Source organism: Bos javanicus, chromosome 19 (assembly GCF_032452875.1).
Source record: "Bos javanicus breed banteng chromosome 19, ARS-OSU_banteng_1.0, whole genome shotgun sequence".
Lineage (NCBI taxonomy): Eukaryota > Metazoa > Chordata > Mammalia > Artiodactyla > Bovidae > Bos > Bos javanicus.
In genome coordinates this window covers 54,802,417-54,815,417 of record NC_083886.1, presented here as the reverse complement: position 1 = coordinate 54,815,417, position 13,001 = coordinate 54,802,417, and the positions used below count along the sequence as shown (strand labels likewise).

The following is a 13,001-nucleotide window of genomic DNA, read 5'->3' as shown; positions in this document are numbered from 1 at the left end:
TCCTTCCTGCAGTGAGAGCCAGGTCTCTAAAGTCACACCCAGTACGGGCTCAGCACAGGTGCAAAGCCTGGGAGCCTACAGAGTTTTAGAAAGAATTTGAGCTTTGTTATTCTCAAAAAAGCACACATGTATACCTATGGCTGATTCACATTGATGTATGACCCAAACCAACACAATATTGTAAAGCAATTAGCCTTCAATTAAAAAAAAATCAGGATGGGAGTGACAATAATCTCGTCTAAATGGAGTCTGGCCGAGCCCCAGCCCTACTCCAGGAGGTCAGGTGGTAGGTCTGCCCACAGTCCTGGCACAGGCCTTCTGTGCTGGCCTGCCCCCTGACTCCATGCACATCTGATCAGACCGGGACAAGCGAATCTTGGGGTGGCTTGGTCCACTCTTTCCTGCTGGGGGTTGGGGGGTGGGAAGCAAAGCCGGAAGACCCATACTGACGGAGTGAGGCTGCTGCTCCCTGGCAAGAGGTGCGAACTCAAAAAGGCCCCAACGAAGTGCCAGCTACACTCAAACTAGTTCCTTGCCCGGTGAAGTTAAGGCACAGGGTGGCCAGCCAAGAGCTGTCCCTTCACTGCTCCCAGCTGCCAGCATTTAGCATCGGCAGTTTCGTTTCAAAGACTGGTCACCTCTGCTTACAGTCAGGTCCAGGTAGGTATGGACAAGGCCGCTTGGCCAACTAGGCCTCAACCTTTCAGTGTTTCTAAGGCTGGGGGTTGGGGGAGGGCGACTGCCCATCTGTCATCACGCTCATTAAAATACTGAACACCTCTAGCCCAGGCTTCCCTCTGCGCTTAGAAAATAAGGAACAATCCAGGAAGTTGCCACCTTCCCCCTGTGCCTGAAGCCTGTCCTTGGCCTCTGGGTGCTGGACACCCCACGGGGGTCTCACCAGCTGTGTAGGAAAAGGGTGGTCCAAGGTCTCCCCTGCCTCACTGACCCACCCCCTTCAGACCACAGCAGAGCATGAGGGGGTGCTTAGCATCCTGGGAGGCCGGCCTCCAGTGGCCTGGGCCCCCTGTCCCCACTGGCAGCCCCTGCAGCCTCCCAGGGGTCCTGGGCCCCCTTACCGTTGGTGTAGGGGTTGGCAGTCTTCTTGTTGGTCATGACCCGGGCCGTGGCGTTATTGACCTGCCCGGAGAGAGAGAGGGAGAGGCTGAGGGGGGCATTAGCCTGCAGGCCACTGGCCGCCTGGTCCCACTCTGAACTTCTCCTCTGTGGCCGCCTTGGAGGGGGCGGGGGGCTGGGGACGAGGCCCCCAGGGCTCCCAGGCGAGGCATGGTACAGCTTCTGCCACCAGCCTGGTCCCCCACCAACCACGGCCTGTGCTCTTCCCTCCCCGGGCACCCCGCCCTACCCGGGGGGCCGGAGCCACCACTGCTCCGCATGCTGCCCAGGTCCCCAGCCTCGGCTCAGACATCGTGTCCAGCGCCCCCGCCCGGCCCTTGCCCTTCACACGGCTGTCCCTACAGCCCAAGCTCAGCCTCTCTCTGGCAACCCACGGCCGTGGGAGCAGCTGACTGGTGGACTCTCCACAAAGTGCTCTCAGCGCAGCTAGCAGACTGGCCCCTAAGACTTCTCTGCTGTGGGCAGCTGCTGAGGCCTTCCTAGTCGTGGGCACCAGGATGGCCACCCCTCTCTGTGGGGGCTGCACCCCTTCCCTCAAGGCCAGCAGAGAGTTTTCCTAAGGTGGGGCATACATGCCTGTTGAGGGGGGCAAGGCCAATGTGAGAGGACCAGGTGGGCACCAAGTGGGTCCTACTGTCCAGACATCTAAGGCCCTGGTCGGGCTGCCCAGAGGGCCAGGCTGGGGTGTAGGAAGGAAGGGGAGAGCCTCTGCGGAGGGAGCAGAGAGCAGGTGGGGAACTTGAGGGTGGCGTCTGGGCCGTACTGCCTCCTCCCAAGCCCCTGTGAGCCCCACAGCCTCGAGTGTTGCCGGACACTGAGCTGGAGCCCAGCCGCGGTCAGTGCCTGTAGCATTTGTTCCGCTTCTGGAAGCCTCCCCCACCCCCAAGCCTTCCACCGCCCTTCCTATGGCTCTGCACTGGCCACTGAGCCCTCCTCTGTGGCCGCCCTCACTGCTGAGCCTGTTTGGGAAGCCCAGCTCCCAGCCATCAGAACCACAGCACTGAGCAGGGTGCACACGGGCCCGGGGAAGCTGGCTTAGTGTCAGGAGGACCCTGCCTCCTCTCCCCTCTGCTCCTCTGGGCTGGATCCATCCCTCTGCCATGGCTGCACCTTGCTGCCCACTCTCTGGGGGATGAAGGCAAAGGGCAGATGGCAGGATGGAGCAGCGTGGGGAGGGGGCAAATGGGGCAACCGTTGTTCCTTGGTGAGAGTGGCCGGGGGGATGGTTAATGATCCCCTGCCAACTAGGGGCAGACTGGGCTGGCTGAGGTCCTTGGAGCTGCCAAGCCTCAGAGAGATGACTTCTGGGGCTTCTCCAGCCCCATGGGAAGGAGAGGGAGGGCACAGGGTGCGGGGCCCTTTGGTGAGCCTGAGATCGAGACCCAGGAGGGGCGGCAGGTGGTGGGCTCAGTTCCAGCCTCAGCGTGGCCCCGCCCCGGGGACCCTGGCCCGGCTCTCTGCAGGGCAGCGGCGGGGCTGGGTTGGGGGCCCCGGGGTGACCGGAGGCGGTTCTCAAGGGCGTCCCTGCTGCAGCACACTTATCTGAGCACCTCAATTTTCCGGCCCTCTACGATCGTCCCATTCAGCTTCTCCCGGGCTCGGTCAGCATCTGAGCTAGTTTCAAAAGTTACAAACCCAAAACCCTGTGAGCGGAGAAGGACAGACACGGAGAGAGAGACATAGGATGAGAAAAAGGAAAAAAAAAAGAGGTGTGCGGGGTGGGGGGGGCGTGGGTGGGAGGGGGCGGGGCAATGGGGGTGGGTAGAGAGAGAGAGGGGGGTTGAGTCAGGTGAGTTGAAGGAGACTCAGAGGTCTGTCCTGGTACCACTGGCAGGATGCCCAGGAGGGGTACGGCCCCTGGCGGGGGCAGCTGCTGGCCTGGCCTGAGCCCGGCCTGAGCTGACCGCCTGGCACCTGAGGGGACAGGCCAAAGCTGAAAAAGAGATGCTGACCTGACCAGGGGCCAGAACTGTCGCCCTAAGCCCACCTGGGAAGTGGGGGTGCCCAAGGCTGGGCTTCTGAAGGACTGAGTGGGGGCAGCCTCACCCATCTTCACCCTGGGGAGCCCGAGGGTGGGGGGAATCCTCCCATCCAGGAGCTGGCACCCTCCCGCCTGCCCCCTGCCGGCCCTTCTCCAAGCCCCGGGGGGGGGTGGGGGGCAGCTCCAGGAAGGCCACTGGCCCCAGGGGAGCAGCTCGCAGGCTGGGGAGGGGCCCAGGCCCAGGGGTGGGGGCTCTCCGAGTGCAGACAGAGAGGTCCCGGCGGCTTAGAGAGAAGGAAGCGTCGGCGGCAGGCAGCGCAGCGACAACACAGACAGCGGGGTGGGGAGGGCGGGGCGGGCGGAGGAGGGGAGTACAAGCACCCGTGTCGCTCAGGGGTCCTCAGGCTCGGAGCTCTCCAGGGCGGAAACGCACATTTCACACGTTAGCCTGGCGGGACCTACAGCCGGGCGCTGTAATGGTGGCGGCCTCTGGGCGGCACCCACCTTGGAGCCCCGCTCGTTAAAAATGATCTCCACGTCTAAAATTTTTCCGAATTGCTGCAGAGACAGAGATGAGGGTGGGAGAGACAGGAGAGGGTGGGTTAAGACCGCCGGCCCAGTTCGCCGGCTCTCCACGGAGACCGCTGCCCACTGCCTCCATCTGGTCCTCTGCTCCCCGGAGGGGAGGGGCGTGCGGGGGACGGGGGGGGGGGGTGGGGGTGTGGGGGGGCCCTTCCCACCTCCTGCAGGGCCGTGCATAGCCTTGGGGTGGGGGTCCCCACCTTCCCATGCAGAGGGCTTCTCCTGCCAGGACACCTGCCCCACCTGTGTGTCACCAGTCTCCCTGCTCTGAGTCCCTGCGCGGGCTCTGCCCCTAGCTGCTGACAGCCGGCCCTGATTCCCACACATGCGTACAGGGCTGTGGATAAGCCCTTCCCCAAAGGTTGGGGGCCGCTGTGTAGAGGAGCCCCTGGAAGAGACACAGGGCCCAGGAAGGACACTGCATTGCCTGCTGCCTGTGCTGTTTAGGGGCTGGGCTGGGTGGGGTGCAGAGGACAGTGAACCCAGGCCCCTCTGCCTGACTGGGACATACCAGTCAGCTGGTCCCAGACACTTCAGCTAACCCCTTCCTGCCCCATCGCTGGCCTGGAACCCTCAAGGGGTAGCCCTGTCCCTCTCACAGGACTTGAGACCAGGAAGCTGGGGATTAAGTCCCCTACAATGCCAGCTGAGGTCCTAAGGGGCCTCCAGTACATGCAACTGGAGTTTCCCCTTCATCCTGTAATGTTCAGGAGGCAACACAGAGCCAGACAGCGAGGCAGTGCCAACCCTGCTGAGTGCTAGGGAGGGAGGAGGCGCAGCTGGGATGCAGGCAGAGTGGGCTGAGGGTGCTTGTGGGTGGCCTGTAGGGACAGAGTGTGCTGAGACCCATGATGTAGGGACTGGAATGGCATCCCAGTGAACTGACCCAACACTAGCTGCTTTAAGTCAGGGCTCCAGGCTCAGAGAAGTTTGGCACCTGCCAGGCCCAGGCTGAGAGGGGGTAGAAACCTTATCTTCCGATGATTCCAAATTCTGCCCGGACCCCACTGGGTCTCACCCCAATCTAATGGGCCCTGGCCCCATCCTGAGGCCACCTCCCGTTTACCTGACAAATCCCACCTGAGGGTGTCATGAGGGGAGGGCTGGGGTTCAAGGGTCAGAGTCTGCTGGACTTGAGGTAGAAGTGGGGAGTGGGCACGGGGCAGGCAGGGGAAGGAGAGTTTGGAGTGGGAGACGGGAGAGAGGGAGAGAGCACAGGCTGGGTGCACATGTCCTCCATGGCCAGGCCTGAACCTGGGTTGCTGCCCCCTTACCCACCCACAGGGCAGCCCCAGCCCTGAGTGGGCATCAGCACGTGCTAGGGGCTCAAATCACGTGGCAGAATAAAGTCACTGCAGGACTTAAGAGCCTCCCTGTAGGATCTCACAGTGACACTGCCACTCGCTGGTATCCTACAGAGTCTAGAACAGACCGGGAGAATCCAGGGATGGAATGCTCACTGGCTTCCCGTAGTGTGAGCTCCTTGTTGCCCCAGCCCCCGGGGCCTGGGGGCTGCAGGCCCAGAGATGTCAAGTACCTGGGCCGGGCCCCAGGCACACTGGACAGGCGGGGGCTGTTGGGTGTGAGGCCGGGAGGCTGGGTGCCCTTCTGGACACAGAGTTCTCTGGAGCCCTCAACAGCAGAATGATAAACCTAACTGGCACCTGCCTGGGCCTGAGGGGCAAGGGGTTGGGGTGAAAGTGAAAGTCGCTCAGTCACATCCGACTCTTTGTGACCCCATGGACTATACAGTCCATGGAATTCTCCAGGCCAGAATACTGGACTGGGTAGCCTCTCCCGTCTCCAGGGGATCTTCCCAACCCAGGGATCGAACCCAGGTCTCCCGCATTGTAGGCAGATTCTTTACCAGCTGAGCCACCAGGGATGCCTGGGGTCGGGGGTGACAGTCACGCAGGTCCCTCCGTGGAGCCTGCGTCCCGCCTCCCCCCTCCCATCCTGCAGGCTCAGGTCAGAGCGGGGCTGGACCCAGAGGGCAATGGGAAGCGGGAAACCGGGGGGCCGTTCTGACACTGGGGCCACCCTGGGGGTGGGGGGCAGATGGAGGGGCCACACACACTCACCCCGAACATTTGCCGCAGGTCGGGGTCCCTGAACCGGAAGGGGATGTTGGAGACATGTAGCCTCTTGGGCTGCTGCTTCTCTGTGGGGTCGGAGGGGTGGAGTGGCTGGCTGTCCGTCTGTGCCGCCTCGTCTGTCTGCTGTGGGGAGAGGACCCGAGCTGGGAGGTGCCCCCCTTCTGCTCCCACCCCATAGTGGGGGAGGATCTAGACACCAGGTCTTCCCCAAGCCCCGCAGACTCCCCCCACCCGGGATTCACAGGATTCGTAGTAGCACTTCGACCTCAGAGGTCCCACTTTCGGGCTCTTCCCTGAGCAGTGTCTGTGATGCAGACACGTCACAGAGCAAGGCCTCCCTGGCCCAGTGTGCTCTCCCACCCTGTGGCTCAGCTTGACCACTGATGCCCGACCTCAGTGGTCCCTTGGCCATCACAGTTCTTGAGGTTGTGCGTGTACCCCCCCAACCCCGCGACAGCCTGAGCTCTGGGAGGACAGGTAACGTTTGGGGTTTCCAGCCTGATGAGAAAGTGGAGAGCTTTTGGAAGCCACTCGTGGCACACACATCAGTAGGGATGTGGCCCCAGGGGAGGCCACCCCCAGACTGCCTCTTCTTCTAGCCCTGCTCTGAGGCTTTGCATTGTCCAGGGCTCAGGGGTGGCAACCTCCAGTGCCTCACAGCTGGTCCTGATTCTGGACCCAAACACTGATCAACAGAGGGATTCTGAAAGACTCGAGTCTCTGGAAACAAAGCTGCCACAGAGCAAGGACCACCTCCCCGCCCTGTCCCCCAAACCAGCTCCCTGAGAGGTCAAGGCCATGAAGAGGCCTCGAGGCAGTGCAGTGCAGCGAGCGGGCTGGGCACATGTGTGAGGTTCCTCACTGGGGACTTCCATGGGGACAGGCCACCAGCTCACAGCCAGGCTGCCCTTCAACTTGGTGGGTCCTGCTGAATACCCAGGCCAAAGGCAGGCTGGGCATGGTGAGTGCAGGGAGGGCCCACCGAGGGACCTCATCGTGACCCTGGGGCTGGCATCTCTGGTCCTCTGTGTCGGTGTCCAGGAGCAGAGCCGATGACAGGCCGGGTGACTGGACAGACGCCTTCTCTCACTTGGGGCTCCTCCGGACCAGCTCCTCTGGGGCTCTCCTCTGATGCCGTGTGCCCCCATCCCGTGTGGGCACGACTGGCTGAGAAAGCATCTTTTACTGCTCCTTTTCTCTTCCTGTCTCAAGTCCTGGTTTCCCTCCCAGGTTTTCTGGGATCACCTCCCCAGTACACTGCTTGGACTTGAACCTTTGTCTGAGGATCTTCCTCTGGGTCAGGATTCCAGGTGACAGTCGGGGGGCTTGGCTCCTGTCTGATACTCCTACAGAGAGTGAAGGGGGAAGGACAAGGTCCTCAAGGCTGGGGTAGACTTTGCACAAATGGAAGTCCTGGCGGCTGTGGTCTCCCACGTGGCCGGCGGAGAGAGGCCGGGCTGCAGAGACACGCAACGAGGACAGCTGAGGGGAGAGGTGCTGGCGTGTGCCTTCCACGGGTTGCTGGCAACTGCCCGCTTGCTTCTGGTGCATTTTGTCCACCAAAGGAGTGCTGGGCAGTACCACAAGCCTCCCGGAGCCAGGATGGTAAGCAGGGCGAGCTCACGGCGCCTGAGCCTTTGTGCTGTGGCTGAGGACTGGCCCTCGCCAAGGCCACTGGCTGGAGGTCTGTCTCTGGACTCCTGAGTGGCTGCCCTCAGTGGCCATCAGGGTCATCCTCTCTGAAAAGACAGGGCTGCTCCCCTAACTCCTGCGCTCAGCCAGTCCCCAGGGCAGCAGATGCCATAGGGGACAGGAGGGGAGGGGAGGGGGGTCAGCTCCTGGGCACACTTCCTGGTGGCAAGCCGGGAGGGGGTCTGGAGGGCTGCAGGGGTGCGGGGCTGTCCTGTTCAAAGGCCCCGTAGACTCAGCTCTGTATTCCTGTGTTGAGAGGAAGCACAGGGCGGGCGATCCTACACGTGGGTTTGAAACCACCATCCTCTCGTGTGCCTGGGGGGACATGTGTGACCTGGGGTTCAGCAGGCTGGCCACCTCACGCATGGCAGGCCCATTTCTGGAGTGTGTGTTCTCTGAGCCAAGTGTGGGGCTGCAGGTGATTCTGCGCTTGTTCCTGGGGCTTCACCAGCAAGTGCTGACACCCAGGAGCCCCCTTCAGTCTGGGGAGGAACAGCTGGTCAGGGGGAGTGAGGTGGCAGGGCTCCGAGGCTCCTGGTCTGGCCTGCACATGCCCTCGTTCCTGACAGACAAATCGGGGCAGCTGCCTTTGGGCTTTTGGGGGACATTTGGGGGCTCCTCTCCCCCAAGCCCAGGACCTGGAGATGCCCAACCGCTCAGCCCCCTCCCCAGCTGTCCCCCTCCCTTGTTGCACTCTTCCTTGTAGGAAGCAAGCTTGGGCTTGACCGTCAGAGGCCCCGTCTGCACCCCCAGACCAAGGCAGAACTGGCCGTGCATCTGCTGATTCTTCAGAAGCCTGGGCCCCGCCCTCTGGCTACAAAAAGCTGTGGCTCTTTCCGTGAGGCGGTCAGGTTGGGTCCAGTGTCCCTTGTCACCCTCCCCTGCCATGCCTTTCACACACCTGTGCCCTTGGCTGCTCTTGGGTACAGGTGACTCATGGACTCCGGATCTGGGAAACTAGGGGGAGGAGCATGCAATGCTGACCCCAGGCCAGCAGAGGGCAGTGGTCAGCGCAAGCTGGTGGCCAGGACTACGGTGGACGGCGGTGGGGGTGGGGTGGGGTGGGAATCCCAGCTCCCACTCGGAGATGGGGAGCCTTTGGTGGGAAGGGGGCACCATGGGATGGCACTGATGAAGCTGGGGCATCTGGGGCCAGGGTGGGATGTCCTTTCTGCAACGCCTTGGGCCTCTCCTAATAGCAGAACTGAGCCCACTGTGTGTCTCCAAGATCCAGGGTCCTCCTGCTTCTTCCCACCTCAAAGGCCCTTAGGAGAGCAGCTGAGGGTGAGGTGGGAGAAACGGGGTGATGGGGGGTGCAGGAAAAGTAAGAAAAGCCCCCCTTGGCCCCAAGCACAGCTGCAAACAGAGGCAGATAAATGGGTTCAATGGCTGTGAAATTGTAAGATGCTGGAGAAACCCCCGAGTGTGACAGCACACTGGCTGCCCCGAGGGGAGACGGAGGCCTTCTCACCATTTATCACAGCGGGCCGGGCAGCTGGCACCGCCTTCCGAGGGACTTCACTTCCCTTTTTCTTCTTTAAAGCAATCTTTGCCTTTGGTTCTCAAATGCAGGGAAACGAGAAACAGCAGCAGCAACACCCCTTCCCTCTCCAGCTGCTCTCGGCCGTTTTGCTTCTGCGTCCTCCTCATTTCCGTGTCATCTTAGCCCACGTGGTGACACGGTCCTCGTCCCCCTTTCAAGGCAGCATCCGGTCCCTCTGCATGGGACAGTGCATCTCCCATCCTTGCACCCTCCAAAGAGTCTGCAGCCCCCTTCTCTTGGGCCTCTCCAAGCCCAGCACCGGGAGAGGCTGAGAGGGCCCTGGACAGGGTCAGTAGGTCCAGTGGGGTGGCAGGCAGCAGGCCAGGATCCGGGGGCCGTCACTGGGACAGAACCAAGGCTGGGTGATGCCACACAGAGGAAGCAGCTCCAGGAAACCCTCTTTCTCTGTGGCCCCCTCTCCCCTCATCTTCGGTCCTCCAAGACTTCCTGGTCACCCATGCAATGACCATCGGCTGCTCACCCGACATGGCTCGTCCCTGGTGGGTGGTGAGCCAGCTTCGGAGGAGGTGTTCTCCCCATGAGGCCTCGAGCCATCCACTCATGAAGCCTTCTTCAGAACCTCAGGTGGAGCTGTGTCCTCTTTGGACGCTGTGAATGACGCCATGCTCCGGGAACTCTCTGCTTGGCCCCCCATGGTGCATCGATGCTGATGGCACCATCTGCTCGCACCCTGCCTGAGTCAGGGCAGCACCCTGGGGTGCTGTATTCCAACCACGGTCCACCCCGTTCCCTTAAGTCCCAAGAGCCAAGAGCAAAGAGGACCGAAGGCTGCCGCTCCAGCAGGAGTTTCTGAGAGGATGTCCCTGTGGCTGCCCCACCACACAGGGTAGACGGGTGGGTGGGGAGGACCCCTGCAGGGGACCCCGTAAAACCTTGCAAGAATGAGGTAGCTCTGGGAGGTGGTCCCCAACCTGTACCCCAGGGGGTCCTGCAGAGTAGTGAGGCAGGCCTGCTCCATCAGCAGCCCCAGTCACTCTGTGTCCCCTGCTGCCTTTTGATAAAAGAACGTAGATGACGCCGTGATGACAAACGGAATCCACAGGCAGGAGAGGGCAGGTTGGACATAAGCTGGAGCCTACACTGCCTGCCGCCCCCTACCTCCCGATTCTAACACCAGGCTGTTTGGGGAAGGCCAAGGGGAGGCTCTGGGAAGTGACGCAGGCCTGATCCGGGATGGACGTAAGACAGCTGAGCAGCAGGGCTAGGAGGACCAAGAGTTTGTTGAAGGTAAGTGGCTCCTGGAATCTTCGAGCAGGACAGGCAGTGACCACCCTCCTCAGCTCCTCCCAAGGTGCGAAACCTCTGATGGAAGGAACACTCCGGATTGGAGCATCCACGCCCTGCAGCAGCGGCAGCTGAAGTCTTTGCCGGGCAATTCTGAGTGTCTTTGAGATCATCCGATAGTCGGGGCCTCTATCTTGGTATCCCAGGGGAAGAGCAGCAGACTCACCCCCTCCCAGGACCTGAAGAGCCCCCCGTGGACAGAGGAAGGCCGAGGCTGCCCGGTATCGGGCTCAGCAGCTCTCTGGCCCAGGCATTCCTGGGGTCAGGGGGCGTTCGATCGAGCAGTGAGGCTCTCACATCTCAGTTGGCTTCTCTCTGAGACTCCCAGGTCCTCTTCGGGGCCACGGACTCTCGAAGAGTGGAAGGGGCCCATGTAATGTCCGTGACTGGTGGGAAGTGACGGCCCCCGCGGGTAGGGTCAGGCCCTTCTTCCTGTGCACCCCCGTGCTGGCTCGGGGCCCAGCACAAGCAGGTCCCTGCAGAAGTCGGCCAAAGAAGATGATTCTGTACGGGTCGCGGTGAGGCTGCGTCAGGCGGCCCAGAAGGCCTGTCTGTGCTGTGGAGGTGTCAGCGGTCGGTCTCAGCCTCCTCTGTGTCAGCCACCAGTCTGGTCATCTTGTCTCCTGGGTTTGCTTCTCCGGGGGGGCGGGGAGGGCGGTCAGCATTTGTTCCCAAGGAGGTCATGAGAGGTTTCCCCAGATTCACCCCATCTGCTGTTGTCCATCAGAAAGAGACTGGCCAGCCATCGGTGACCTGCTCACAGGGACCCCTCTGGCTCCCTCACTCACCTCTCTTTTCTGAGCACATGCAGGTCACAGATTGAGGCATGAGAAGCGGCAGCGGCCAGGGAAGTATGGTTTGGCTCCCTGTTCTGAGACCCATGGACATTGCCCTTCTCATCCGTGGAACCCTGGGGGGCATCTGTGGTGGATACCCTGTACCAGGGATGCTGGGAGAATCGAGAAGACTGATGGTTTTGGCGCAGACTCAGGTCTGGCAGTGCTCCAAGCGGGCAGGAGAGTTTGGTCCAGCCCGTGGCGGGCAGCGTGGGTGGGCGCTATCCCCAGAGTTTGGATGATGCTGCCCACACAGTGAGGGAAGGTGATATCCACATCTAGGGGTACACCACAGGAGCCAGGCTGGGTTAAGGGGCTGAGGTGGCACAAGGAGGGGGGCACCCATCAGGCAAGCGGTGCAGGGCATGTTGGCCTCCTGCCCGGCCCCCACCAGTCAGCACTGGCACCAGGCCAGTAGGGCCAGCTCGATGAACCCAGAGCCCTGGAGCTCGGCAGGGCGGGTCCACAGAGGATGCAACAGAGGAGGCTGGGGGCGGGGACGCAGCAGCCCAGTCTTTGGAGGGGCTCCCTCCACAGGGTGCCCACCCCAGGCGGGCCAGGGGCAGCAGCCACTCCTGGACGTGATCCTTGGCTATCAGGAAATCTCCAAGAAGTGCCAGGCTCAGCACTTTATCCTTGGAACTGCATCACAACCACATAATTGAAGTTATCTGATTGGAGGGCAGCCAAGCAGATAGATTACAAGTGATTAGAAATGATAGGAGGGCCTGCAACCTGAGACAGCTCTGAGGGGCTCTGGGCCTCTGCTCACTGCTGCCAGCCAACCCCCCTCCCCTGTCCCCCGCCCCCCACCACCACTGCTGGGTTCCCCCGGGACTCCAGGCAAGCCCAGGCCCCCGACCTGGCTGTTTCCCTCGTTTCTCATTAACAGGTCACTGATGGTTGAGGTCACGCTCCTTCTCCCAGATGAGGTGAGAGCTGGCCTGAAGTTATGGCTCGGGGAGGCAGAGGGGGGCCCCTGCGTGGCATCTGCCCACCGGAAAGATTCTTGGGTGTCGGATGGTGGAGAGCCGGAAGGCTGAGAGAGCCTTCCTGGGGGCAGAGACACCCCTGCTATGGGCTGCCTCTCCATACGCAGGCCCCGAGGCCCCTCCCCCTGGAGTTCCGAGGCTGGGGGGGCCCTTACCGGCACCGTCTGGGCCCCTGTGATGGGCTGTGTGCTGGTGTCACTGCTTGGCTGCTCCGGGTGGGTCTGTGCTGGTGTGTACAGGGTCATGCCATGCTCTGGGGGAACCGGGGTCTGGCCCGAGTAGTCCGGCGTGGGGTGCGGTGGGGGTGGGGCGTACTCGGCGGGGATGCCGTTCTGTGGCGGAGGGGGGTACTGGGCTGGGGGGTAGGGCTGGGCCATCGCTTCAGGCGGAGCCGTGGCGTCCTGATTGCCCTGCGGAGGAGAGAGCAAGGCTGGTTAGACCTCGGTCTGGCTGGGACTCTGCCTCCTTTCACCGGCCCCTCTCCAGGAGGCCCTGTGGTCCTGAACTAGACTTTGAGCAGCATTGTCCAGGCCGCATGGGATGGGGCGCTCCCCCAGCACGGGGCATCCAGCTCACAGCTGGGCTTCCAGGGGCATTCAGGGGAGCCCAGGTCTGCGGCGAGACACCCCTGAGTTTGAGGCCACTTGTGTGAATTTGTCAGGTCCGAGCACACTAAAGGTTTATTTTTAATCCACCGAATTTTAAAAATAATTAAACATTTCCAGATAACTGTAGACAGACACAGCTGTAAGAAATAGCTCAGGGTGGCCCCGTGTACCCTCTATGCAGGGCCCCCCAGCGGTGATGGCCTGTGAAACCTTCCTCACCAGGAGACTG

The 13,001-nt window shown here is 61.8% G+C and overlaps 1 protein-coding gene across 13 annotated transcripts in view; it reads right to left on the bottom strand.

Annotated features, from left to right (window-relative positions):
• The window catches only part of RBFOX3 (RNA binding fox-1 homolog 3), a 440,093-nt gene that overhangs the window by 9,551 nt on the left and 417,541 nt on the right, over positions 1–13,001 (bottom strand). For 9 of the 13 annotated variants that reach the window (XM_061389818.1, XM_061389814.1, XM_061389819.1 and 6 more), the window contains 5 exons: positions 12,320–12,574; positions 5,782–5,919; positions 3,623–3,676; positions 2,688–2,780; positions 1,080–1,140 (listed from right to left, as the gene is read on the bottom strand). In XM_061389818.1, the coding sequence (XP_061245802.1) occupies positions 1,080–1,140; positions 2,688–2,780; positions 3,623–3,676; positions 5,782–5,919; positions 12,320–12,541 (568 nt within the window). In that variant the 5' untranslated portion in view covers positions 12,542–12,574. The remainder of the gene's footprint in view (positions 1–1,079; positions 1,141–2,687; positions 2,781–3,622; positions 3,677–5,781; positions 5,920–12,319; positions 12,575–13,001) is intronic. The other 4 variants (XM_061389811.1, XM_061389823.1, XM_061389813.1 and 1 more) reach the window with 2 other exon arrangements.